Source organism: Cnephaeus nilssonii (genome assembly GCF_951640355.1).
Source record: "Cnephaeus nilssonii genome assembly, chromosome: 11".
NCBI lineage: Eukaryota > Metazoa > Chordata > Mammalia > Chiroptera > Vespertilionidae > Cnephaeus > Cnephaeus nilssonii.
This window is the reverse complement of record NC_137082.1, coordinates 50,593,016-50,620,323: the sequence shown is the minus strand read 5'-3', so window position 1 is coordinate 50,620,323 and position 27,308 is coordinate 50,593,016. Positions and strand designations below refer to the sequence as shown.

General features: G+C 39.1%; 1 protein-coding gene across 2 annotated transcripts in view; it reads left to right on the top strand.

Annotated features, from left to right (window-relative positions):
• The window catches only part of NETO1 (neuropilin and tolloid like 1), a 101,810-nt gene that overhangs the window by 55,961 nt on the left and 18,541 nt on the right, over positions 1–27,308 (top strand). For both annotated transcript variants that reach the window (XR_013814232.1, XM_079784860.1), the window contains exons 5-8: positions 2,339–2,380; positions 2,497–2,624; positions 10,807–11,035; positions 25,505–25,618. Coding sequence is in view for 1 of the 2 variants with exons in the window: in XM_079784860.1 (XP_079640986.1) it covers positions 2,339–2,380; positions 2,497–2,624; positions 10,807–11,035; positions 25,505–25,618 (513 nt within the window). In the remaining variant the exon portion in view is untranslated. The remainder of the gene's footprint in view (positions 1–2,338; positions 2,381–2,496; positions 2,625–10,806; positions 11,036–25,504; positions 25,619–27,308) is intronic.

Below are 27,308 nucleotides of genomic sequence, written 5' to 3'. Positions count from 1 at the left end.
ACCACAAGATGGCCAGCAGGGGAGGGCAGTTGGGAGGGATCAGGCCCATAAGGGAGGGCAGTTGGGGGCGATCAAGCCTGCAGGGGAGGGCAGTTAGGGGTGACCAGGCTGGCAGTGGAGGGAAGTTGGGGGCGACCGGGCCTGCAGGGAAGGGCAGTTGGGGGGACCTAGGCCTGCAGGGGAGAACAGTTGGGGGGGACCAGGTCTGCAGGGGAGAGCAGTTAGGGGTGACCAGGCCTGCAGGGGAGGGCAGTTAGGGGTGACCAGGCCTGCAGAGGAGGGTAGTTAGGGACAAACAGGATGGCAGGGGAGTGGTTAGGGGTGATAAGGCTGGCAGGCAGAAGTGGTTAGGGGCAATCAGGAAGGCAGGCAGGCGAGCAGTTGGGAGCCAGCAGTCCTGGATTGTGAGAGGGGTCCCAGATTGGAGAGGGTGGAGACTGGGCTGAGAGACCACCCCCCCCCCCCGTGCACAAATTTTGTGCACCAGGCCTCTAGTCTATACTAATAAAAGGGTAATATGCTAATTATACTGAAAGACCTTCCAGGAGACCTTCCAGACATTCTTCTGGACAAAGCCATGGTGGTGGGGCTGAGGTAGAGGTGGTTAGGGGCCAAGAGGAGAGGGCAGTTGTGGGTGATCAGGCCAGGATGGGATGGCAGTTGTGGGTGATCAGGCCAGCGGGGGGGTACAGTTGGGGGCGAGCAGGCCATCAGTGGGGGTCAGTTGGGGGCGATCAGGCCAGTGGGCAGGGCAGTTGGGGGTGAGCAGGCTGGCAGGGGGGGCATTGGGGGTGAAGAGGCTGGCAAGGGGGGCAGTTGGGGGTGATCAGCCTGGCAGGGGGCAGTTGGGGGCGAGTAGGCTGGTGGGAGAGGGGCAGTTGGGGGTGAGCAGGCTGGCAGGCAGAGTGGTTAGGGGCAATCAGGCAGGCAGGCAGGTGAGCAGTTAGGAGCCAGCAGTCCCGATTGCGAGAGGAATGTCGACTTCCCTCCACAGGGATCTGGCCTAAACAGGCAGTCGGACATCCCTCGAGGGGTCACAGATTGGAGAGGGTGCAGGCCGGGCTGAGGGACACCGCCCCCCATGCACGAATTTTGTGCACCGGGCCACTAGTCATGAATAAATAACAATACAAGCATAAACTCTGTATTTCAAATATTCACAACTGTAAACCAACTTTTTCCCCACCCTGTATTTTTAACTTTACAAGATTTTAAATTTATAACAAATATCCTAGTAGTAAAATAAAATTAAATTTCAGAGTCATCTTTTAAATTGGACATGATGTGTCTCCAAGATAAATTATAGGCTTTAAAGCCTTTGCCCATAAATAAAAGAAAATCCAATTCGAAGTACCTGAGAATAGAAAGACTCATATTATTTTTAAAGCACAGACCCTCAGGGGAGCGTGACTGCAGAAGGTTACTACCAAGCCCAGTGAACAGGTAAGGACTCACTTCTCCAGCTCTCCATTCTACTCATCATGAGCTCACTGTCAATATACCTGCCTTGTCACTATTATTATTATTAAGGAAAACTTTCTCAGAAGCCCTCCCATGGGCTGACCTTTATATCATGAGGACTGCATGCCTATCTCAAAATCAATTCCCAGGCATAGAAGGGAGACCATCATTTTGGGTTTCTATCACCTAAGGACTCCTCTGAGGCTCATGAGAAAGTAAGCTTCCCTGGCATTTATGTGCAGACTATGAACAGATACCTGCACCTGCTGTAGGTTGAGAGGAAGCCGGGGAGAATGGGTGATGAGTAGACACAACATGGCTTGAAAAGTTAGGGAAAATATTAGATGAAAAAGAGATTGTGCAGTCCACCAGAGCCTTAGGTTTTACATCTTAACTCTATGCTTCCAATATTTCATTTGAAAATTGTGTTTCAACAATTTATAGAATCTTTCAAATCAGACAAAATACTAGTAGTTGTATCTAGAATAAATGGCAGTTTACCCAAACTTTGAATTATCTATTGCATATATTTTACAAAAATATCTATTGTCCGATTATGGACTTAGAAATAATGAGTTAGATTCATATCTGATGATTTAAGGACAGAATGGCATTGGAAGGCTTAAAAAAATAGCTTATTTTATATTGATAAAAACTCTATAGTGATAACAATATGTTATATAAATTAACATTTCAATCAATATTATCATGCAGTTCTGATTTAAGCATTTAATATCCCCTAATGTGGATTTTTAGGCAGATTTCTGAATCATTTAATGGTATGTTACACAGCACAATGTAATGGTATGTTACTCAACATTTATTATTCTGTAATAAATGCAGAATAACATTAATTGTCTTTTTCTCAATTTTTAAGATCCTGAATTTAAGGACCTTGGAGTTTTGAAACCATTACCAGGTTGGTAAAATAGATTTTTAATAATGTTCAGAGGCCTTTGTTTTCTGCTATGAAATATACTTTTGGTTTATTATTCAAGCTCCATTTTTGTGTTTGTTTGGCATTTTGTTATTTAGTGTGTGAGTTTGAAGTGGGCGGTCCTGAAGGAATTGTGGAATCTATACAAATTATGAAGGAAGGCAAAGCTTCTGCTAGCGAGGCCGTTGATTGCAAGTGGTACATCCGAGCACCTCCACGATCCAAGGTCAGTCTCAAGGTCAAACCCAGACTGCACAGTTGACTTGGGGAGTGTCTACAGTCTGTACAACCTTCCAGCAAACGGGATGTGCTCAGTGCATTTCAGAGCACCACAATAAGTTATCATTTTATTTGGGTTTTGAAATGCAACTTGTCTTCCCCCGTTCAGTGTAACTTTCACATCATAAGTATTATGGAGATGGTGCTAAAGATCATTAGATAATCTGAACAATAGACTCTACGATAGCTCCACTCCTCTGAAAAATGGATTGAAATGTTATCGATAAGCAAAGGTTCTAAGTATAATTAAACTTATGCTTTTTAACCTAAAATCACATTGAGGAAAGAAATAGTCCAGGGTTTACAAATCCACAGATCTCTGGCAGATAAAACATAACCTGTGAAAAGGTCCATGGCAAACAGGACCTAGGAGAGTGTTAGTGATACCTGGAAATGTGTGGGGCAGGAAAATGATGTGATCAGATCCATATCAGGGAAAACAGTTTTCCCTGTGACAGAGGGGTTAACAGTAAGTAGTAATCCCCATCATGGAGACTAGCTTATGATGGTAGACAGAGGAAGGGAACTGTACCTATAGATACTGCAGAATTTGGTGGCTGGATATTTAGAACAAGGGGAAGAAGAGTCATCTTTGAGGGAGTCTGTATTTCAGGATATACTTTTGTCTTTCTTCACTTTGTTTCTCCTGCTAGTACTCTGGGATCTGCATATAATTTGAAAGTGTGGCACCCTTTCCCCAAACCTTCAGTATGGAGATTCAAAGACCATGGTCCACCTCCTGGCTTTGTCACTTGCAGGTCACTTTGCATCTAAACAAATCTTTGAAAAAATTAATTGCATAGCAAAGAAAGGCAGTGGTCCCTCCTTAAAAAAATATAAAAGGCTATTGGTGCCATAAAACTCAACTCACTTCATCTATTTACAAAGGAGCTGAGTTGCTCTTTTATGTTCTTTGACATAATCTGTGGTTTCATGTGCACGTGCTACATTTTTCTTAAACTCTATGAATGAAAGATTTTTTGAAAGTATTTTTTTCAACTGGACCACCTTATTGTCACAGCCAGCATCTTTGTCACTGTCACTGTTACAGAGAGGGATTTAATGGGAGTATAAACACACACCTTTTCCCAGCTGGTAAATAGGCTGTCTTTTGTACAATCTCAGAACAATACCCAATGTATCTGTCTGTTACAGAATTTGACATTCTATGACCCAAATGGGAAGCCACCTGCAGAGCTTGACAAAGATGGCTCAATTGTGACAGACTTTCTCTGTTAAATTAAAGGTTACAGTATAGGAAGTAGCTTTGAATAACTGGATAAAAGCAAGAACTTGAGGTGACTGCCTATGTGGGTTTTCTATTTTTATGGAGTTCCTAGCAGCTTATGAAAAAAGATGATCAAAGTAAAAATTAAACTTGAACTGGCTCTGGGTGAATATTTGAATGATAACTGGTGATTGAAACATCTCGCTTATTTGGGCTCTATTAAAATGTATGTGAGGTGTATAAATTAAGAATACAATATATGATATCTGCTTTGTTTGAGAATAGTAACACAGATGGTCACCTTTAATTAAAATGTGATTAATCCAATTTCTTAGAATTTGGAATACCAGTCAGGGAGAACTTTGGAAATCTATTACTCATTAGCTCATTTGACAGATGAATAAGCTGAGTCAGGGTGATGAAGTTTTTATAAGGGTTAACAATGGGATGAAGGAAAATGCCTTTGTAAGCAAGTCTTTGGTATTCATATAGCTTCTAGAGCAATGATGGTATCATGCTGCCTTGTTCTGGGTCTGGTCCAGAAACAAATGTTGGGTGAGATCAAATCATGTTAACTACTTGAATGTTAATTTCACGAAATTTGGCTTACTTATTAGTGCCAAGCAAAATGTCTGTCATCTAGTTAAAACTCATGGAAAAAATAAACTGGTGTCTATCTAGAGAAATGGACGTGGTAGCAATCTTCCAACTTTTGAAGGACTGTCATCTGACAGGAATCAGAGGTTAGGCTAGTCTGCTGGGGTTTAGTACTGCAATGTATTTGAATGTTTGAAACTGGAGAAATACAGCTTTTGATTCAATATAGATAAGGTTTTTGTTTTTGTTTGATCTTCCCAAAGATCAAATGAGATTCTATAGGAGGAATCCAAGTAGTTTGGCAGGGATTTTGTACAATAATTAAAAAATCAAGTAAATTTGGGGCGCAGATAACAGTAAGCTCCTTTCAAGACCAAAACTTGATGAGTCTGTAATGGATGACTGCCCAAATATTTGTCTAGTTAGTAACAGTGCGAAAAAAGATTTTCATCTCCCAATTCCCAGTACAGTCCACAAAAACACACTATGTGGGGAAATGGTCAAATTTGTAAGTCAGGAAAAGAGATTGGTCAAAGGCATATAAAAATGTATAAATGGAGATAATTTAATAACTTTAGGTCTTGGGAGAATAAAACTCTAGCTTTTAGTAATTACCCAACATTTAAAACTTCAAATTAATTTTGAATACATTGTTCCTTATTTCAAAAATCTTTTGAATAAAATTAGGGTGAAATAATCAGAACACTTGACAAATATAGTAAGTCAGTATTTCATAATGATGTTGTGTTAATTATATAATGAGCTTAATTGCTGTAGGCAGAATCTTAAAGATGACCCCTGAGATTTCCAGCCTAGTCCCTAGGACAGTGAATGAGATAAAATATCACACACTTGATTATGTTAAATTCCTGGCAAAAGGGATTTTGCTGATGCAATTAAGGTTCCCAATCGGTTCACTCTGAGTTAATTAAAAGAGAGTTTATCCAGGTGAGCCTAATGTAATCACAGGAGCTTTTTAAAAATCAGAGTTTTCTCTTGCTGTGGACAAAGGTGATGTCAGAGAGTGAAGAGCTAAGACTGACTTCCAGGAGCTAAAACGGATCCCTGGTAAATGGTTAAGAAAACGAGCTGCAAAGACTTGGGTTTTCTGCCTCATATATATGCTCCTAACAGAGACCACAGTTCAGCTTCCTAGTATTTGTAACCTACAGAGATGATAAATGGGCATTGTGTCAAGCTGCTCAATTTGCGGTAATTTGTTACAGAGCAAGGAGGAAACTAATTCAATAGACAAAGGGTAGTAACTCTAATGGATCACAGTGATACCTTTTAGGGTTCTAAAGATTGAGTTTGCCCTTATTATCTCGAAAAAGAGAAATGAAAATTTGGTAAACAAAGTGAAAAATTTAACTGGCTAGGTAACTACCAATGAAAAGATCATAGTTCAATTTTGTTTTTCAATGGTATCTCAGTTTTGCACTACTGGATTTTGGAGGCTACTCAGATGGACTTTTTAAATGTTTGATATTTGTTTATTGTGATCTGAAAATAATGTTTATAATGTTATATTGAAATTTGTTGTAGGGTGTGTGTTTTAGCAACATTCCAGAAAAGAGGTTGACATTTTGGCTTTCTTCTGGATGCTGCTGCCTCCCAAACTCATGGGGTGTCCTGCTGAACATGGCCCAGCCTGTCCAGTCACAATCAAACAGCAACCGCATAAGTTCTGGCTACACATTAATATATATATATGGTGTGTGTGTGTGTGTGTGTGTGTGTGTGTGTTTTGTTGCTTTTTAGAGAGAGAGAGAAAAGAAGGGAGAGGGAGAGAGAGAAGGATCGATGTGGTAAACATAGATCAGCTCTCTCCTGCGTGTGCTCTGACCAGGAATTGAACCAGCAATCTTTCAGTGTCAGGGACTGCATACACATTTTTTTTGAATGTGGCTTTATTTATCGAAGTGTAAAGTTTTGAAAACCATGGACAGTGTTTCTCAGACTGTGTGTATTTAATTTGTATTTATCTTGTAGAAAACTGTTCTGGCAAGTCTTAAATAACTGCCCCAAACAATGCCTGTTTTCTATACATCACTGTGATGTGAAGGGAGGGGCCAGGTTGAATGGTCAGGATTAAATGTTTGTAAATATATTACTTAGCAAATTGTTGGCTAGATTTACCTGCTGTAAGTATACAAAAGGGACCCTGCTCTCCTTATTAATGTGATGGGAAGACAGATATTGCTAGAAATTGCTTATGCGTTCTGAAGCTTCCCAAGTCGTGTTTAATAAATCATTTTGTCAGCTTGAACTTTGTGATTGATTTGAAAGAAGAATGCATCCAAATGATTTACCGAGAGGTTATAATTGGACTATTTTACCAGAGTTATAGATGATTCTGTTGGTCATTTTCTCTTTTCTTCAGCAGAGAGACTGGGGAGCTCTCTGTTGTTTACTCCCTTGAGTAAAAACATTGTCATATGGCACCCTTCCCCTCAGTGATGCTATGGCACGAGCTTTAACTGCTGGAATGTTATTTAAATCATAATGCAGGGAGGCTTTTACTTGAGGCCTGGTAGAGTGAGTGTGGAAAACCTGGGTCACTTTTCTGGCTAATGACATTTGTAGTAACAGCCCTGCACCCAGTGAAGCTAAATACCCACTGGCTTGTTTTATTTCTTTTCTTGATTGATAAGGAAAAAGTTAAAAAAAAATCAAATACTTCAGAAGTGAAGAATAAAATTGTTCACTTCCTCTGTAAATTAGTATTATGTCTAACAAGAATGGCCCTTAACTATAGAAGGCACATAGATGTAGATCATTGCAGTTCACGTAAGAATGCAAATCAATCACCTTCTAGGGAAAATATGGCTTCTCTCTAGAACTGTCACATGAGCAAATGTGGGTGGGATATACACACTGCCTCTCTAAGGGTAGCAATATTCTTCTTTCAAATCACTGTATCTCTGGAGAAAACTGAAGACAGCTATTGACTTCAGAGGGACACATTTATTTTCCATGAACCTCACTTATTTCTCAATGGTCAATGTTCCCTTGCCCCTTTAGGAAAAGGGAGATGGTTTTGCTTATTTACTAGTTTTGTTGTAGCTTGTTTACTTCAAGATTTTAACTTTCTTTATGGAATATAAGCCTGTGAGAATTTTAAAAATATGTATGTGAGGCTGTGTATCACACTATATGCCCCAATACTAAGGGGCATATTGTTGAGAAAAGCTGAATTCATTACCGCTCTTAGGTGCCTTTGTCACTTTGAGAAAGAAACTTAGGTTTTCTAAACCTTGTTTGTTTCATTTTAAAATGGTTATAACAAGTGTTCCTTATAATTCTGCAACACACTGTGTCTTTTGGTTTTATGTTATAGTTTAGAGTTTTATAAATGTGTTGTTTTGAGAATTATTGTATTAAAATAATGCAAATGTCCTTTGTTCTATATCATTATCCTTATGTGTGGCACTTAAAACACTGGCATTTAAATAATATGTGATGGATGTTGAACAAATGAAGGCAATAAAAAAAAACCCACAGAATTTCCAATCAACCATTGAACTAGATATTAAAAATTCAGGAAGAAGTTAGTAGACAGAGAATGGAAAATGCTTACTTCTTGTAGAAGTTACGTACATAAAATAACTGTGTGATATTCAAAGATAAGAAGGAAAATTTGCCAGTTTATGGATTTAAAAATTTTTTCATTATAACCATTTGGAAGCCAGTGAAAGATTTTAGTATGAGTATGAGTATTAGATTTGCGTTTTTAGAAACACAACTTTTATGGGGCAGGCATTGGAGGTGAACTGGAAAAACACGCAGGACAGTTGGGAAACTTGAAATATCACAGAAGTGTCAGTGGAGGTAAAAAAACACATACTTTTCTGAGGGTTAAATTAATAAGAATTAGTGCCCCACTCAATGAGAATATTGAGAACAGAAGAGAAATTTCTTTTATCTGAAATAATAAATTTTTTTAAAATATGTTTTTATTGATTTCAGAGAGGAAGGGAGAGGCAAAGAGAGATAGAAACATCAATGATCAAAGAAAATCATCTATCGGCTGCCTCCTGCACACCCCCTACTGGCAATCGAGCCTGCAACACAGGCATATGCTCTGACCATGAATCGAACCATGACCTCCTGGTTCATAAGTCAATGCTCAACCACTGAGCTACACCAGCCGGGCTAATAAAATTTATTAATGCGGGGGCAGAGGGAAAGATCTGGAAAAAAATTGTCTTATAAGATTCATTGATTGTGAAAAATAAGAAAAAAAGAATATTGAGTGATGAAAGAGTTGAATTTTTAATTGAATACATGTCTTTAGTTTATAAGTGATCTTACCTAATAATAGAGAAACATATAAACTGACCGTACTTCCACTACGCCCACAGCCAATCAGAGTGAGTATGCAAATCAACCCAACAAAGATGGCGGTTAATTTGCATACATACCTGGGTCCTGGGAACCTCCTCGGCACCCAGATTACTCCCAGCAGGCCATCAGAGGAGCGGGGGGCCCCCTTCCCAAACCTAAAGCCTGGGGAGGAGGCTTTAGGCTTGGGAAGGGGCCATGCCTGCAATCGGAGGGGCAGGGATCCCCCTGCCCAAGCCTAAAGCCTGGGTGGAGGCTGTAGGCTTCAGAAGGGGCTGAGCTGGCATTCAGAGGGAAGGGGAAAAAATCAATGGAAACATATCCTCAGGTGAGGATAAAAAGAAAAATAAAGAAAGAAATGTCATAACCTATGAAAGACACATCTTGAAAATGCCTAAAGAAAGTTGTCATTTTTTCTTGGTGAAGGGACTGGAGTCCGTGTTGATGAAAACACCTTGGTGGCTGCGGTGACTGGCAGTGGCTGCAGCAGTGGGGTGATGGGGCTGGTGCCTTCCCCTGATCAGCCCTGTCGCCTCCCGCAAAGGGAGGCCAGACTGCGGCTTAGGTCCGCTCCCAACAGGGAGCGGACCTAAGCCATCAGTAGGAAATCCACTGAGGGCTCCCAGTATGTGAGAGGGGGCAGGCTGGGCTGAGGGACCCCTTCGCAGTGCACGAATTTCGTGCACCGGGCCCCTAGTACATTAATAAGAGGGCATTTAAGAGGAAATAGCCTATAGGAATTCATGTTTAAAAAAATATAAAACACTTCAGAAACATCTGTATGGAAGATGCCTTCTTAATTCCAGAACCCACCCAGATAGCCTTCTTAGGGTGCCTGAGTTTTCACTTCTCACAGTTTGACTTTCATCTTTCTGCCATGATTTAATGGACACACATTTTCATCCCTGGCCCTCATCCTCATGTTCCCCATCCCATCCTCAGTGCCTTGAGTAGTGTCCAAGACAAAGTAAGAGGCCAGGGGGTAGATATTGCTGAATTAGTGGATAAATGGACACATGACTTCTTTTTAAAATCTGTCGTTGGTTCAGTTAATTGCTTGTAGTTTTTAATGCACGTTGGAACAGAGTCAAATCTTAACTGTTGATCATAAAAGTATGTGTGAAGCAGTGTGGTTGTGTGGGAGGATTATAGACCAAGGAGTTAGAGGGAACTCATGTCTAATTTCCAGTATATATCATCTGGGTGTTTTGTTTTTTTTTCATTTGAATGTGACAATAAAACTTTATAGAGTTGTTGGGAGTCTTTAAAAATAACCTATAAAGTAGATTTCACAATAGTTTATACTCATTAAATGTTAATTTAATTTGTATTTATGTGGCCTTAGCTAAATGACTATTCTCTATATGACGCTGAAAAGAATCATAGGTTAGCTATATTTAGGTTATCTCTATATGATGTTGATTATATAATCTAGCTCAAAAGTGAAGCAGTGTAGTTAACCTATGATTCTTTTCAACATCATATAGAGATGTTGAAAAGTGAAGCAGTGTAGTTATGTGCAATAATTTCAACATAGCGAAGTCAGAGACTACCTTTTAATAACCTTCTGTTTTCCTTTGGTATTAATACAAATTATATATATCCATACATTTTTGGAAGTAAGTGGGAGCCACGGAACTTTAACAGGAATGCATCAGGAATATAAATATAACATATTTGTGCTGTTATAAGGAGAAATAGGAGCATTTGGGGTAAAAAATCCTCAGCCTTGGAAAATGGGACATTTACATAAAGAAAGGATACTAACATTTGAAAAAATATGAAACACAATTTAAACTTACTCATAAATCCTTCTGTCTTGCTATCCACAGGGAAAAATAATACCATTGATTGCAATCAAGACTGTCTTGTGAGTCTGAGAAAGAGAAAGCGAATTCTGGTACTGTGCTTCTTTCACATTTTGATTCGGGGAAATTATTGTGTCCTTTTTGTGTTACAGATCTACTTGCGATTCTTGGACTATGAGATGCAGAACTCAAATGAATGCAAGAGGAATTTTGTGGCCGTGTATGACGGCAGCAGTTCTGTGGAGGACCTGAAAGCCAAGTTCTGCAGCACGGTGGCCAATGAAGTCATGCTGAGCACAGGCCTGGGGGTGATCCGCATGTGGGCGGATGAGGGCAGTCGGAACAGCCGATTTCAGATGCTCTTCACTTCCTTTCAAGAACGTAAGCTTCTGGGCTGGCTGTCCTTCCCATGTGTGCAGTGATGCAGGTCTCATAGCTGTTAGTGGTGTCTTCTCGGTGCAGTATGAGCCCAGCAGGGTGTGCTTGGGTAACTTACTGAAATCACGGGAAGTCCCTTTCTTTCTTTGGAATCCAGGAGAGAGTTTTACACATGACAGGAGAGAGTTTTACACATGACATTCTGTCTACTTATGTATCAAAACCTTGATTAAGACAATCCCTACTATTTGGCTGGGAAATGATGAGTTCTCTGTATTTGGTTGAGCTCCTACAAAGCTTACAGAACTGATACAGCAGCGTCTGATGAAGTTTGAGTGTAAATCTAAAAACATACGTAGAAATATTTGGTAAGTTTTCTTCAGTAAGCTTCTCTTGCAGTCCCATTTATTTCAAATAGGTCTGCACCTACAGAGTTTCTATTAAAATAGGCAAAGAGAGAGAAATGCTTGGGAAGGGAGTAAATATAAAAAGTTTCAGAAAATATATAAAATGGCATAATGCGTGATACCCAGACTAAAGTGCAAAGCATAGCAACTTCAGAAAATTGTGTTCTAGCAAATAATGAGTCATACTATTAGATATATACTTGGGATATTCTTTAGAAACCTTGAATAATTCATGTTTAATAAATGAATGCAAATAGAAAATAATCCTGAGAAATTTACCTTTAACAAATTGGCACCTTGTAATTTGAAGCTATACATTTTCAAATATATCTGAAATGTCAAGGATTTCTCAATGATAGGCACAGTAGCCAATCTTTTTTCAATTCATAAACGCTAAATCTATCAGACAGTTCTTTCGTATAGTGAATAAGTAGTTCAGGTCTTAAATTCCTCTCTAATTATCTAGTGCGAGAATTCTAGGATCCCAAAAGTATTGAATGTCACCCAGTCTTTCTAAATCTTGATACCATCATAGAGTGTGTTAAATAACTTAGCCAGCATTATTGCAGATTTAAAAAGCAGGTTGCTATCTATTTCTTCATTTCAATAGTTGATCAAAATTTAGAAATAGTTCATCTTTATTTCAGCAAGGTATTTTTTTTTTGGGGGGGGGGAATACCCAAAATTCTTGACATTTTTTTTTTTAAGAAATTCAGGCAATATTGGTCCCTTCCAACTCTAAGATTGATAAAGATCTATGAGTATTTAAATTTTTTTCTTATATAAGAAATGGTGAATGATATCATACTGTGCATATATTGTTAGAAATATTCCTACTTGAGTAAAAGGTAAAAGTTTCCATGCATATAATTAAATTATTTTCAGAAGTCATTTAAGTGGGTGGAATTTTCAATGACTAATCCAGAAGACACAGGGTACTCTTCCACCATAGGAAGAAAGCACTCTACATTTTATGTTCCTACACAGTAACAGATGATTACTCTCATTTGAATGATGAGTATTACAATGGCATTCTTCATGATTATCTCATAACTTTACAATAATCTTCAATTGAAATTAATTTAATTTGTAGTTTTGCTTTGATATTTATCCAATGGAGATGGGCACATATAGAGGTACTGCAAAAGAGATCATAACATTTTTAAGTATTAAGTGTGACTTGTATTCCTTAAGAAAGATAACTTATTTAACATTTAAATATATTCTGAAGTGAACTGTAAAATTTATTAAACATTGTAACCACACAACCTTTGTTTAATCATCAGAAATATCAAAAGATCACAGTGTCAGTAACTAAAAGGTCATTTTGAGAGGTTAATGGTATGCCTAGCAGAAGGCCACCTGGAGGATTAAAGGTAATGACCTTCAGCGATCTCAGTGGGAGCCAAGGAGAGACAAAGGGTGATCACAAACAGATTTATGGGTGTGACTTTAGTGTAAGAGAGCAAAACCTACTGAATTTTAAGCAAGGTCCACAGGGTTCATGAGAAAATTATTTCAGCATAAACACTGTCAACTTGGACTGAAAGGGACAGCAAGTATAAAATACAGAAAGGTTGTCAGAAAACCAAAATCCTAATGGTGTGAAGCAAGTGATAAAACTACTCAGCTGCAAACATATGTTACCTTTCATGAGAAAGAAAGGATGACTCAGACAGCAGAAGCAAGAGCTTGGAGGGAAAAGTCCACAGCTACAGAGGATTAAGTCCTAGAACCTCAAATATAATCAAGAAAAATCAAACATTTCCCCCTGCTGGATTTTAAAATTGTTATGGACCAGTGGCTTCTGTTCACTCTATGCTCTTTTTGGTGAGCCAGAATCTTTATACATGCTATCTTATGGCTGTCCCACCTTTGTGTATTGGGAGTGTTGGGGCAGGTAGCTGGTCTCTGGTTTCATGAGTACATACATAGAGAGGAACTATACCCTTGGGAGTGAAGGTCAGGCTTCGTCAAAGGTCTGCTCTCAGGAGCCTCATTTGTACCCTTTTAGATGACTGAGATGGTGAAAGTGTTGATTTTGAGCTGGTGAAATTAAGATGATATTTTGGACTTTGAGTTGATGTTATAATGGAGTGATACTCTTGTGAGCCTTGGGAAAGGGTGAATGTATTTTGTACCTGAGAGGGAAATGAAGCATTGGGGCCAGCAGGTGGCCTATAATAAGCAGAATTTTGTGATGACGCCAATATTTTCACTCTTGGTGTACAAGCCTTAGATATATCCATCCCATTGAGTGCAAGAAAAATCTGTGAATATCATGGGGTGTTACTTCATGAGCATGTTACATTATGTGACCAAAAATTTATTATTTAAGTAGGTAAGACCCCTAATCACTTGACTTTGAATTAATCATAAAGGAAACTTTCCTGATTGGTCTAATTATATACAAAAAATATTAGTAATAATTTTTATGCCCCTTTAAAAGGTCTAAACGTCAGGATGGAAGAAGTCAGAACTCTAGGCTGTAGCAAATACTCTTAGCCTTAAGGGATGGCACTGCCATGTTATAGATAGAGCCATTTGGCAGAGAATGGTGGGGGACGTCCAGGGCCTGAGAATGTCCCCCAGTTGGCAGCCAGTAATAAAGCAGGAACCTCAGTACTACAACCCCAAGGGACTGAATTCTTTTAATAAACTGAATGAGGTTGGAAGATAAGGACCCAATCCACAATTCTCATGCTCCAGATAAGAACCCAATCCATGATACTTTACCTCGAATGCATCCTTAATTTTAACATTTTGAGACCCTAAAGAGAGAACTTACTCAAACCAGACTTCTGACCTACATAACTGAGATAATAAATGGGTGTTGTTTTAAGCCAGTAAGTTTGTAATAATTCGTTAATCAGTAGTAGAAGACTAATTCATTTAATGTGATGAATAATCCAAATGTCAATCTATCTTGTTACTTAGTATATTACTTAAATATATTAAATAACTAGAGGCCCGGTGCATGAAATTCATGCACGGAGGGGGGGGGTTGTTCCTCAGCCCAGCCTGTACCCTCTCCAATCTGGGACCCAGTGGGATCGGGCCTAAACAGGCAGTCGGACATCCCTCTCACAATCCAGGACTGCTGGCTCCCAACTGCTTGCCTGCCTGCCTTCCTGATTGCCCCTAACCACTTCTGCCTGCCAGCCTGATCACCCCCTAACCACTCCGCTGCCAGCCTGTTTGCCCCCAACTTCCCTCCTCTGCTGGCATGGTCACCCCTAACTGCCCTCTCCTGCAGGGTTGATCACCTCCAACTGCCCTCCCTTGCAGGCCTGGTCCCTCTCAACTGCCCTCTCTTGCAGGCCTGGTGCCTCCCAACTGCCCTCTCCTGCTGGCCATCTTGTGGTGGCCATCTTGTGTCCACATGGGGGCAGGATCTTTGACCACATGGGGGCAGCTATATTGTGTGTTGCAGTGATGATCAATCTGCATATTACTCTTTTATTAGATAGGATAGAGGCCTGGTACAGGGGTGGGGGCCAGCTGGTTTGCCCTGAAGGGCGTCCCAGATCAGGTGGGGTTCCCTTGGGGCATGAGGCGGCCTGAGCGAGGGGCCTGTGGTGGTTTGCAGGCCGGCCATGCCCCCTGGCAACCCAAGCGGAGGCCCTGGTATCTGGAATTTATTTTTCTTCTATAATTGAAACTTTGTAGCCTGGAGCGGAGCCAAGCCTGGGGCTCCCTCCACGGCTGGCAGCCATTTCTGTTGGGTTATAATTGAAACTTTGTAGCCTTAAGCGGGTGGGCCTGGCCAGGGTGTGCGGAAAGCTTTGCTTCCCTTATTGCCAGGGGCAACACTGGCCTGCTCTCTCAAGCTCCATTCTGCCGCCATTTCTGTTTGAATTTGTTTACCTTCTATAATTGAAACTTTGTAGCTTGAGTGGAGGCTTAGGCCTGGCAAGGGCAGGCGGAAAGCTTGGCTTCCTCTGTTACTAGGAAACCTTGCTCTCTGTGGCTGTAGCCATCTTGGTTGGGTTAATTTGCATACTTGCTCTGATTGAATAGTGGGCGTGGCTTGTGGGCGTGGCTTGTGGGTGTGTCAGAGGTATGGTCAATTTGCATATTTGTCTATTATTAGGTAGGATATACTATTATTTTTAATGTATTTTTATTTCCAAATTTGATAGTTTAGGAGATATAGAAAAATATAACTGTAGGCAGTATAAGAAAAATATTCACCCCAACATCAGCTTAACCTTGAAGTTGGGTATCTATATATATATATAAAGAGCCAGTGTCCATAACGTCTAAAATGACCAAATGGATGACTGAACACCGGAAGTCAGTCCTGCAGTCAGTGCTGGGTCACCACGGTGACCCAGCACTGACTGCTGAGTGGGCTGCAGATCATGCCAGGAGAGAGGCCTGGAGAGAGAAGCAGGGTCTGATCCACAGCCTCTGTGGCAGCTGTTGATCAGCCCTTGCCTCTCTTTCTCTCTGGGCCTCGCCAACAGCCGTGGGGGCTGCTGATCAGCCCCGTCTCTCTGATCAGGCCCAGAGATAGGCCTGGAGATGCTGACTGGCATAGAAACCAACCAATCAGAACCAAATCTGGGTGAACTGTGAGGAGCCAATCGCTGCCTAAGAGGTGGAGCTTTTGAAGCTGACTGGCATAGAAACTGACCAATCAGAACCTATCTGGGTGAACTGCAAAGGCAGAACCTAAGGTGGGGGCTGAGGAGGTGTTTTAAGGACAACAGCTGTTTGGTGTAAGGTGTAAGAAAGCTGTTCAATTTTTTAATGACCAGTTTGGCAGTATAGTGCATATGGCTGGCTATCAGTCCAGATATAGGGATTATGTATTTGTGTCTGCCAAGAGCATCTCCTACTGCTGAAAAAGGCTCCACCCCTCCCCCCATTTAAGTAATCCTATCAATCCTATCCTATATAATATATCTATTCTAATAAAAGGGTAATATGCTAATTAGACTGGGTTGACTGGCCATCTTCCGGATGTCCGACTTCCTTCTGGACAAAGCCATGGTGGAGGGGGCTGAGGCAGAGGCAGTTAGGGGTGATCAGGCCAGCAGGGGAGGGCAGTTGGAGGCGAGATCAGGCTGGCAGGGGAGGGCATTTATGGGTAATCAGGCAGGCAGGTAGGTGAGCAGTTAGGAGCCAGTGGTCCCACAGGGATCAGGCCTAAACCAGCAGTCGGACATCCCCCAAGGGGTCCCCAATTGGAGAGGGTGCAGGCTGTGCTGAGGGAACCCCCCTATGCACGAATTTCATGTACCGGGCCACTAGTTTTCTATAGTTTTATTAACCTAATCATCAGTAAGTTTTCATTTTTATACTATTTGTATTCCTCAATCCATTCATTTGTCCCTTCAGTAAACATGCGAGCACCCCAGGCACTGATGGCAACCAGATGGATAAGATGCTTGTTTCCTTTGAGGTGCTAGCACACTTATTCAAATTAAGTTCAAGGGTGTGACTTACTTCAGAAAATGTTCAATTATATCTGGTACTCTGCTCCACACTCCCACCACACACTTCCTCATTTACTTTAGTAAGTTATCTACTCTAAAGCATATTCTAAAAAGCCTAATTTTCTCCTTGTAGAGATTTTTCTCCATCATTTTTTTTTTAGTTGGATCTCTACTCTTCTGTGAGGTGATTGATTATTATTTCACAGTTCAGTGTTATTATCTTTTCTTGTCTGGAACATTGTTAAACCTGCCATCTGCCTCTTATGCACATAATTTGCATTCTACACTAGAGAGAGAAAATTCCTAATTTTTTGATACACAAATAAAATTGTCATATCACTTCAATTAACTAACTTGATGGATCCTAAATGGAAAAAAAAGTATAGAGACTGTGAATATATACCAACAATATTAATTATACTCAACTTGCAACCATAATATTTAATTTTCCCACTAGAAAATGCAAGACCAAACATGTTTACATATTTGGGGTGAATTCTAAGATCAAAAGTCATTGTACTCACTATGTACTTCCCCAAGGAAAGATAATATTACCCAGTAGAGGAAGCAATGTTACCAATTATAACACAGACTAAAATGTAAATTGATGTTTTATTGATATAGATCTCCAGCCTCACCATTATGAATTTGTGTATTTTAAAAGTACTAAGACCACTTTATTAATATAAAAATATCTACTTATATATGTCATACAGCCACATAAGTAACAGATGGCATAGATTTCAACATCAACAATATACAAAATATGCTGGAAAAATTGTGGAATGTGCCAATTTTGGTACATCTTTCTAAAATAGATATAGAATAGTGTGGATAGAGGAAAATATCACTATACACAAACCTGCAAAATTTTAAATATGCATTTATATACAAACATAGGTAAAATAAAAAGGGAAACACTGAACTGGAGACCAAATGGCAGCATAAAGGAGAGACAGTGAGTAAATATTGTTATGATTTAAAGAATAAAATTGACATAAGACAATAGGAAAAAGTTCTATAGGCATACCAATAGAAAATGGCGCAAATGAAGTGAAAAAAATTATACAGAAGCATAAATGGCTCTTGGTAAAGGAAACAAAGAACTTTGCATATTGTTAAATAAGGATATGTAAATCAAATAAGAATGAGATACCATTTTCTTCCATCAAAATGTTTTAAAAAATAGCAATAATGAAATACCTGTTTTTGGAGTTGATGTGGTGAAATAAGGAAATACTATAGGCTAGTAGGAAAGTAAAAGTTTTCAAAAGGGCAATGTAGCCCTATATATTAAAATTCTAAATGAGGTAAAAAATTATAGATATAGATATAGACAGATGTAGATGTAGACGTAGACATAGACATAGATAAAGACAGAGATGGCCCCATCTGTTGATCTAAAAAAATAACTTAAGAATATACACTAGTGGTGAGTGTTTAAAATCATTTAAAGTTGGCAATTGTTTGAATGGCTTGGTTAAATCGTTCTTGAAACATGTATATACAGTTTAACTATTAAGATAATGGGGTAGATTGATACTTTATGACCTTGAACTGTTTTTTTATTGCATTCCTTATAAAATTGTGCAGAATTGTCACTGAAATTTTGAGATCAACATTGTCTTAAGTAGAGCAGGGATCTGCCAGGGATCCTGTGAACATGAATGAAGGCAGCTCATTCCTTGTAATTTTGGGTGGGATTTTAGGATATCATATACATTGATTTCTTAGATTTTTGGCTTTATAGCCACTGTTCTTTCTACCTGTTTCTGAAAATAGGCAGTATGCATTTTTCATATGGATAATCCAAATGTCAATCTATCTATGTTAGATGGGGACAGTTATTCTAAATGGTCAGCATTTGAACTTGCAGAATCACAACCCTGAGAGTGGTCCATTTATGCTTGGCTCTAATAAGTTATTTCTTACAAGCCCTCCTTTTGGGAGTTGGCACATTTAATGATGAAATGAAATATAGCACCTTTAACAGAACTGTGTGTCTAAACTAAAGGCTTTCTTAGATGTGTGTTCATCAGTCATGGAAACAAAGCCTGGGCCACATGTCCAAGTTCCAATAATAATCAAAGTCTAGACCCCAAAGAGATACAGCATCCTCCTTATTGAGAGTCTAGTCACATCTCATTGCATACAATGAATAAATTGTGTAGCTGACCCAAGGTAGACATAATCATAGTATAAAGTGTGCAATAATTCCTTGCACTCCAAGTAGTAATGGTTAAATCATGAGGTGGTTCATGCCCTCTGTTAGGAAGGGAATGTTCTCTGTCCATGGAACATAATTTTCACATGAAGGTGTTTCTCTTTTCTTAATATGATATTTTTTGCCAGAGTAGGAATATGCAATTTTGGCAGAAATATTTGGAGAGATCTAATGTGATTGCTATTAATTTGAAAATTTTGAATAGAATTTATTGTATTAAAAAAGGAGATTGAAGTATATCTTCCTCAATAATACTGGATATTTTGACCGATAACCAAGTCACATCGGAACATAGAATTTTAGAGGCAGGTATTGATTTTTTAAAAAAATATGAAGATGATAAAGGAGATGAAGTGAAGATGCACAAATCTATTTCTGGCCTCAAATCTGGTCATCATTTCTCAAGTAAAATGTCATTTCTTTTGATTGAATAGCCCAGGGCCATTTTAACTTTAAAGTAGATGGCAGGGAGAATTTTTCCATTTATTTTGGTAAGAACAAGGAAAAACTTTTATTTTGAGGTTATTTCTGATGGCCAAATATGTATTTTCTACATTTGCTTTTTTTTCTATAATTAGAACACTACTATTAAAATGATACTTAGCAGCAATCTATACAGACTTATAATAATGTTAAGTTTTGTTCTCATCTCTGAAGCAACAAAAGTGATGGGCTCTAGAGAACCTAGAATATCAGAGAGTTTTAATAAATCAAAGACTTAAAAGCTGGTCAGAGTTGAATTTAAGAAATGAAGCAAGGGCACATGCCTGTTCTCCTGGGCTACCTTTCCATGCAGTGGTGTGACCATTTCATTCTGATTTAAGATTGGGGAAGTAAAGAATAAAAAGATAATGTGCAGAAGATCACATACATATATGTGTGAGTGTATATGTGCATGCGTGAGTGTGTGAGGCTGTGTGTGTTTACACATGTACACATGTATGTGAGTGTGCATGAGTGTGTGTTTGCATGTGAGGCTGTGCATACACAGCCCAGGACAGAGGGGGATTGTGAACTTTTGACAAATCTCAAATTAAAGAAGTTGAAAGAAGGTTTTGAGGAAAGCAAGAAACAAGGAGAATATGTATGGATAGGAGATTTGGGATGGTGGCTGGAGTACTTTGGGGGAAGCACCTGACCTTAAGTCCTAAGTTTTTGTTTAAATAATGACATTATGTTTAAAGAAAAATAGGATCAAGCATCACTTCTATTTCCAGATTTTCATGATGAAACCTGATGTTCTTTGGCTTTGAACTAATCTACCAATGAAGTTTTATTAACCATAAAGCAGAGGTATTCCAAAGATCAATATTTCAGAGAGAAATCTGCCACTTTTATTTCCATTTTGTTTTACTATTTCTTGAATAGTATTTAATGGATTTCTGAGTTTAAAATTCACTGGAGAGAGAGAGAGAGAAAAAATAACTCTAATAGTTAGAATGAGCATTAATGCCTTAGTATTATAAGTTAAAAGCCTTTGAATTACACAATTGGAACAACATTTATAAACATCTGACACAATACTGAAAACTGATGACACATCATGATTAAGTCTCTAGCATAATAGCATGTTACATGATTCTTTATTAAATTTTTAAATAAAACTTCCTTTTTGTTGTGTTGTGGTTGCCTTTTTTATCTTGTGCTCCTTTATAAGATATGCTCAGAATTCTTTTGTTTAATTCCTTCTAAAGTTTTTACTTTTTAAGAATCAGGAATAAATAGATATAAACATTGTTTACCCCAGATGCATTCCTGGTTTAAGCATCATGATGGATTGAAACGCTATTTTACCAAAATGTGGTGCATACTGCCACCTCGTGGTAAGAATGGGAACATGTGAGGATTTAAAAAAAATCATGGAATCTGCCTGAGTTACTCTGAAATTTGACTATTGCTTCCTTAGCTGCCATTTTATTACAAGTAAACCTAAACTTCAAGTTTCTTCCAGGTAAACTTAGGAAATAAAGTTGATGTTTTTTAAGAGGCAATATATATTGATATATGCATACTGAATTTCTAAGTAGAATTCATCCTCTGCAAAATGGTAGAATGCATGCCTTCTCTGCAATAGTAAGAGAGCAAAGAAATGATACTGAGGTTCAGATTCTGAGAATATCATAATTTGTGTTGTATTTGAAAACCGTAGCACTAACGGTTAATTCTCCACCTGCAAACACACCTGTCAGAGGAATCAGCTCTCTGGGATACTCAGGTGTGCAGCCTAGCCAGCGTTAAACTCTTCTCAGTAATATTTATCAATTAATATTATCTGTTGAGTATTAACTACACACCTAAAAATGGTAAGCAATGCAAGAGATTTTTAAAATATAAATTTATTTATTTATTTACTAGTATTTATTTATTTAAATTCCTTTCCCCCCCCCCACTGAACTCTCCCCAGCTGCTCCCACCCCCCAGCATATGCCCTCACCCCACTACTGTCTGTGTCCATTGGTCATGCTCATATGCATGCATACAAGTCCTTTGGTTGATCTCTTACCCCCTCACTCCCCGCCTTCCCTCTGAGGTTGAACAGTCTGTTTAATGCTTCTATGTCTCTGGATCTATTCTTGTTTATCAGTTTATGTTGTTCATTATATCCCACATATGAGTGAGATCTTGTGATTTATCTTTCTCTCGCTGGCTTATTTTGCTTAGCATAATACTCTCCAGTTCCATCCATGCTGTTGCAAATGGTTAATATTCCTTCTTTTTTACAGCAGCATAGTATTCCATTGTGTAGATATACCACGGTTTTCTAATCCACTCATCTGCTGATGGGCACTTAGGCTGTTTCCAAATCTTAGCTACTGTGAATTGTGCTGCTATTAACATAGGGGTGTATATATCCTTTCTGACTGGCATTTCTGTTTTCTTGGGATATATTCCTAGAAGTGGGATTACTGGGTCAAATAGGAGTTCCATTTTTAATGTTTTGAGGAAACTCCATACTGTTTTCCTCAGTGGCTGCACCAATCTGCATTCCCACCAGCAGTGCACGAGGGTTCCTTTTTCTCCACATCCTCACCAGCACTTGTCGTTTGTTGATTTGTTGATGATAACCTTTCTGACAGTTGTGAGATGGTACCGCATTGTTGTTTTGATTTGCATCTCTTGGATGATTAGTGACTTTGAACATGTGTTCATATGTCTGTTGGCCTTCTGTATGTCATCTTTTGAAAGTGTCTATTTAGGTCCTTTGCCCATTTTTTGATTGGAGTGTTTATCTTCCTTTTAAGTCATGCCATTATCCAAAAAGAACTTGCAGGAAAGATGATGAGCATATATTAAGTGTTGAACTTTTAAAAACTATAACAGGATTTAAGAAAAAGTTAACTTTCCATTAGAGTGGAATATTTCAGAGCTGCATTGATAGTGCAGTTCTGATATGGTTTGGATAGCCGCGTGGGGAAGGGGATTCCGGGGCAGACAGAGGGAGAGAATGGCATGCGAACACTGCCCTAGAGATACCAGGAGTGTGCTGGTGGCCGTGGGAAGTGATGGGAGGGATAGAGGGTATCTGACATCCTCGAAAGACCAATGAGAACATAGCTTGATTTGGGAGGCAGGGAGGTGCCATTTTATTTTTTTAGCAAGAGATAGAAATGAGACGCTCATAATCGACTGCATATCTGGATTTATATGAGAGAAATATTCAGAAATACAAGATGGAGAAAATTCAGATTCCAATTGATTTTATTTCTGGTGTCTATGAAACAAAACTGTTTTTTGTTCTAGGAGTGTAAATTGTTATACATTTGTTTCTTAGCCTTTGCAAGATTTTCTTGTTGTATTGTTTGCATAGCAAGTCTATGTATAATAGCAAAGGCAGGGGGGAAAGGTGGGATAGTACCTGGAATGATATTAATTTTCAAGAGCAAGGATGATTCCAGTTCACTGACACATTTGCATATTTATTTGATGTGAAGAAGTGGGTCCTGATTGATTTATTGAGAGTCCTGACTTACCTGTTACTTCAGTTTAACCCCCAACATGTAACAACTGATATTGGGACACTGATTGGGAGTTTATATGACATTTTCACTGCTATAAAACAGCAGAATATGGAACAAGATTACACTTGGAGAACTTGGAATTCAAATCTCAGTGCTCTTACGAACACACTATTGTATTTCACTCAATTATAGAATGCAAAGTCAGTTTTATATATTAATTTTTATAAACCCATCCTATTTAATGGTAATTATAATAATTATTCCAACTTACTCTAGAAGGTCAATAAATATGTATGCTCTTCTGAAGGTATTCTTTACTTGGTGGATAACTGTACTTTCAAAACTACTGCAATGGATGTCTTGCACATTTTCACTAAATCATTTTGCAGCCACCCCAATCAATTCACCGAAAACTCCTTTTTGTTCTTGTACACATTTTGACAACACTCATTATCTGCTAAACCGACCATATCAGTTCTGCAACAGCCATTATTGTGGACTACAGACATTCAATTTTAGCTTCTTATGAAAAAGCAGATTTTTGCAATAATATATGGGGTCATTAAATTTTATTATACGATGCTTAACAAACCACTGGCCCAATAAAATTTTAAGCAGAATACTTTTCTAAATGACTACTGAACATTCTCTACACTTTAATCCTTTTTTCTTTTTTAAAATGACTGTTAAATATCTTTACTCTTTAACCAGGGACCTAAAGTCAAGTCAAACAAGGCAGAAGGAAGAAGGAACTCTGTTATGAGAAGCGGCTGGGGGTTCGGGGGAGTGAGGTTGGAGGAAGGGGTGGCTGGCCAGGATTCACTTTGCTGGAGTTGGCCAGATCTTTGCTCTACTGATTTGATTTTCAAGACTTGACTGTATTTTTTTTAAGAATTCCTCTAAGCATATTAAAATACACTAAATTTGCCTTATGCAAGTATTTTCTGGACCATTTTGATTAATATAGCAAATACAGTTGACCCTTGAACAATGTGGGGTTATTACTAACCCCCCCACTCCCTCACATTTGACTCCCCCAAAACTTAATTGCTGTTGACTAGAAGCCTTACCAACAACATAGACAATGATTAACACATATTTTGTATATGTGCTATATACTGAATTCTTACAATAAACTAAGCTAGAGAAGAAAAACATTATTAAGAAAATCGTAAAGAAGAGAAAATACATTTACAGTATTTATTGAAAAAAGATTTCATGTATATGTGAACTTGCCTTTCAAACCCATGTGTTCAAAGGTCAATGTTCATTAGAAGATGGTAACTTTCTAAAATATCTGCACTATATAGTTTGAAGGTGAAAAATTCATTATAGCATGACTGCAGTGTTTAGATAATATTGATCATTAATAACCCTTTGCTGATTGATTTCCACTGTAAATTACATGTAGTACTGAATATGTGTTGTATCTAGTATTTCTAGAATGTCTGTTCTTACAAGGGTCACAGAAACTATTACAGAAAAGGTAAACACTGAAATTACATTATATGAGGTATGTGGAATAATTATAAAGGTAAAAACAAGAATTAGCATAAAGCACTGTCTATATACCATGATTCCTAATGCAGTATTACCCTGGAAACTCATTCTTCTAAATATTCTATTACTATGATAATGAAAGAAATGCACTTCCTAATATTGAAGTCATATCTAACATTTTTCTTTGCTATATTAAAATCTTCACTGTTTATCATATTTATGTCACCAAATTTCCCATATTTATGTAGATCTTCTTAGAGGTACCTCCAGCACCCTGACTGTGCATTGTAATCTGGGAATCATGGACCATGATACCTAAAGTTACCAGAATGTGTGAAATTCATGCAAAGTAGGCTAATTTCACCACCATGTATCTGTTAAAAGTCGATGAGAATAATATATCTTCTTATGTTGTTGCTTGGGATTAATTTTCCCCTCTTCTGGATTTCCATGACACTCTCCTTTTCATATGCTTAAATAGTGTTATAGGGTTTTGTTTAGTATGTAACTTTTTCATTAGTAATTTGTAAGCATGTACTTTTCAAACTTATTTCAGTATTTCCATTGAGTCCTTTTGCTCAGTAGAGCTGTGTTTACACAGATATAATGTAAAGCATATCTTAGCCACTTTGGTTTTGCTAAAGGAGTGCACCAAGTTAAAAAAAAAAAAACCTGTATGGATAATGGACTTCATTTTTATGATGAAAATCTCCATGCCTGTTTTATAAGCTGGACGCCTCTAGAGGGACACCAGCTCTGTTAGTAACTCAAAAAATAATTGCCACTTTGGCAACACTTCTGAGAATGAAAGGTCAGATCCTTTATCTCAAGTTGAGGGTGAATCATCACTGTTATCTTTCTGCTTTTGGATTTGCAATGTGAGTGATTGACTACTGAGCGTCAGTTCTATTTCTTCATCGCTCTCTTCTTGCTTTCAGCTCCCTGCGAAGGCAACATGTTCTTCTGCCACAGTAACATGTGTATCAACAACACCCTGGTGTGCAATGGGCTCCAGAACTGTGTGTATCCTTGGGATGAAAACCACTGCAAAGGTAATGATTTGCAGACTCCCCCTGTCTGGAGTGGGAAGGATACAAGTTCCAATGTTCTATGTATCAGACCGTCGTAAAGACAGAGTGTAGAGAGGCTTTTATGAGCTTTGGGTGTCTTATAATCCATTGGGAAGCCTTGTTCTTTGCCATTTCAGGTGCTGGCACCAGAAGTTTCATTAACGCACAGTGGACTCTCCAGAGCCCTTGAACGCTCATGGAGGTGTCTTCCTATGAGAGCCTGCCAGGACATGGACAGGCACTTGGAGCTTAGATGCAGAGTGGCGTTTCCTAGCAGACCCAGTGCCCTTCGTCTGCGTTACACCTGTCATTATTCCAGTGTGTCTTCATTGAGTACAGCGCACATACCCTAGAGATAAGGCTTATTGAAGGCCTGCTTGAGCGTTCAGTTACTTCCAGCCACTTAAACTCAACTCAACTACCTAAATGCTTTTCTTCCATCGCAATGGAAGTAGCTCCCATCCCCTGCTCCCCACTCTGGCTGATGCACAAAGGCCTGTTTCTGTCGACAGCATTTCCAATCCTTGGCTTGGTTATAAATGTTGCATGTTTCAGTGAAGCTGAAAGTGCCAGACATCTTTGATTCAGATTCAGTAAGAACCAATTTGCCAAGGACAAGCAGGCAGACAACTCTTTCTTATTCAAAGTCCAGTATCGTCTACTAAAACGCCTTCTCTGGGTAGAAGCAGAGAGGTGACCTCAGCAGCCGTGGTTCCTGCGGTCAATAAGGAAGGCAGACCCGGCATCGAATACCTGAAGGTAGATGTGGCGATGATCACTTTTGTGTCCCAAGGAACCATTTTGGAATCAATGGGAAATTAAATATTTTGTGAAGACTCTTAATACTTGGTCATTTCCATTGTTTTTGAGGTTTCCATGGGCTTGGGCACCTCCACGCTCTGATCCAAATAGAATAAATCTTCAGGGGAAGCTGTGGTCTGTCTGTTCTTGTGGCTGACTCTCTCGTGGGCAAAACTTCCGCACCGTGGCTCAGGATGAAGGGGCAGGGACAGTGGCCAGCTGTTTTAGAGTAACACTCCTTTATGAACAGGGCCCTGGTCTTCTCCACTGGCCTCTCCAGATGGTTCCCTCTGTGAGTGAGTGGAGGCCCGGCCTCCTCACCCTCTGCACCTGGGTCTGAGCCTCGGTGCTACCAGTGGGCCTGGGAGGAGGAAAGGAGCCCCAGACACTAGGACCACCCCTGCCTGAGATGGAGCATCTGCAGCAGCGATGGGGGCGAGAAATGCTGGCGTCTTGCCCTCCTGGGGAGGTGCTGTGGCTCCATTCTGGGAGCTTCCATGCCATAGACCGTCACTGACCTTAAGGAAATGGAGGAGATTTTCAAAAATAAATCTACCTCCATTCACCATTAGAACAAGTTCCCAGACAATAACTTGTTTGGATTTTAAACATATTTTTTATCAGTGAAGGTTGTTTCATTGGGGAAATGGCCTACAGATGCCTCCACGCCCCCATCCCAGAAACATCTGTCTTGAAGTTTAATTACTTCTCGGGTTCAGAATACTGTTACTGCTTTGACTTCAGTTATCCAATCAGGAATTAGCTCACACAAATACAGGTGTAGTCATGTTCCCAGTGGTTGAGTTTGGGGGCTTTCTTATACCTTGGAAAGGAAAAAAAAAAAGTACTGCTTTTAAAATTAAGATCTGAT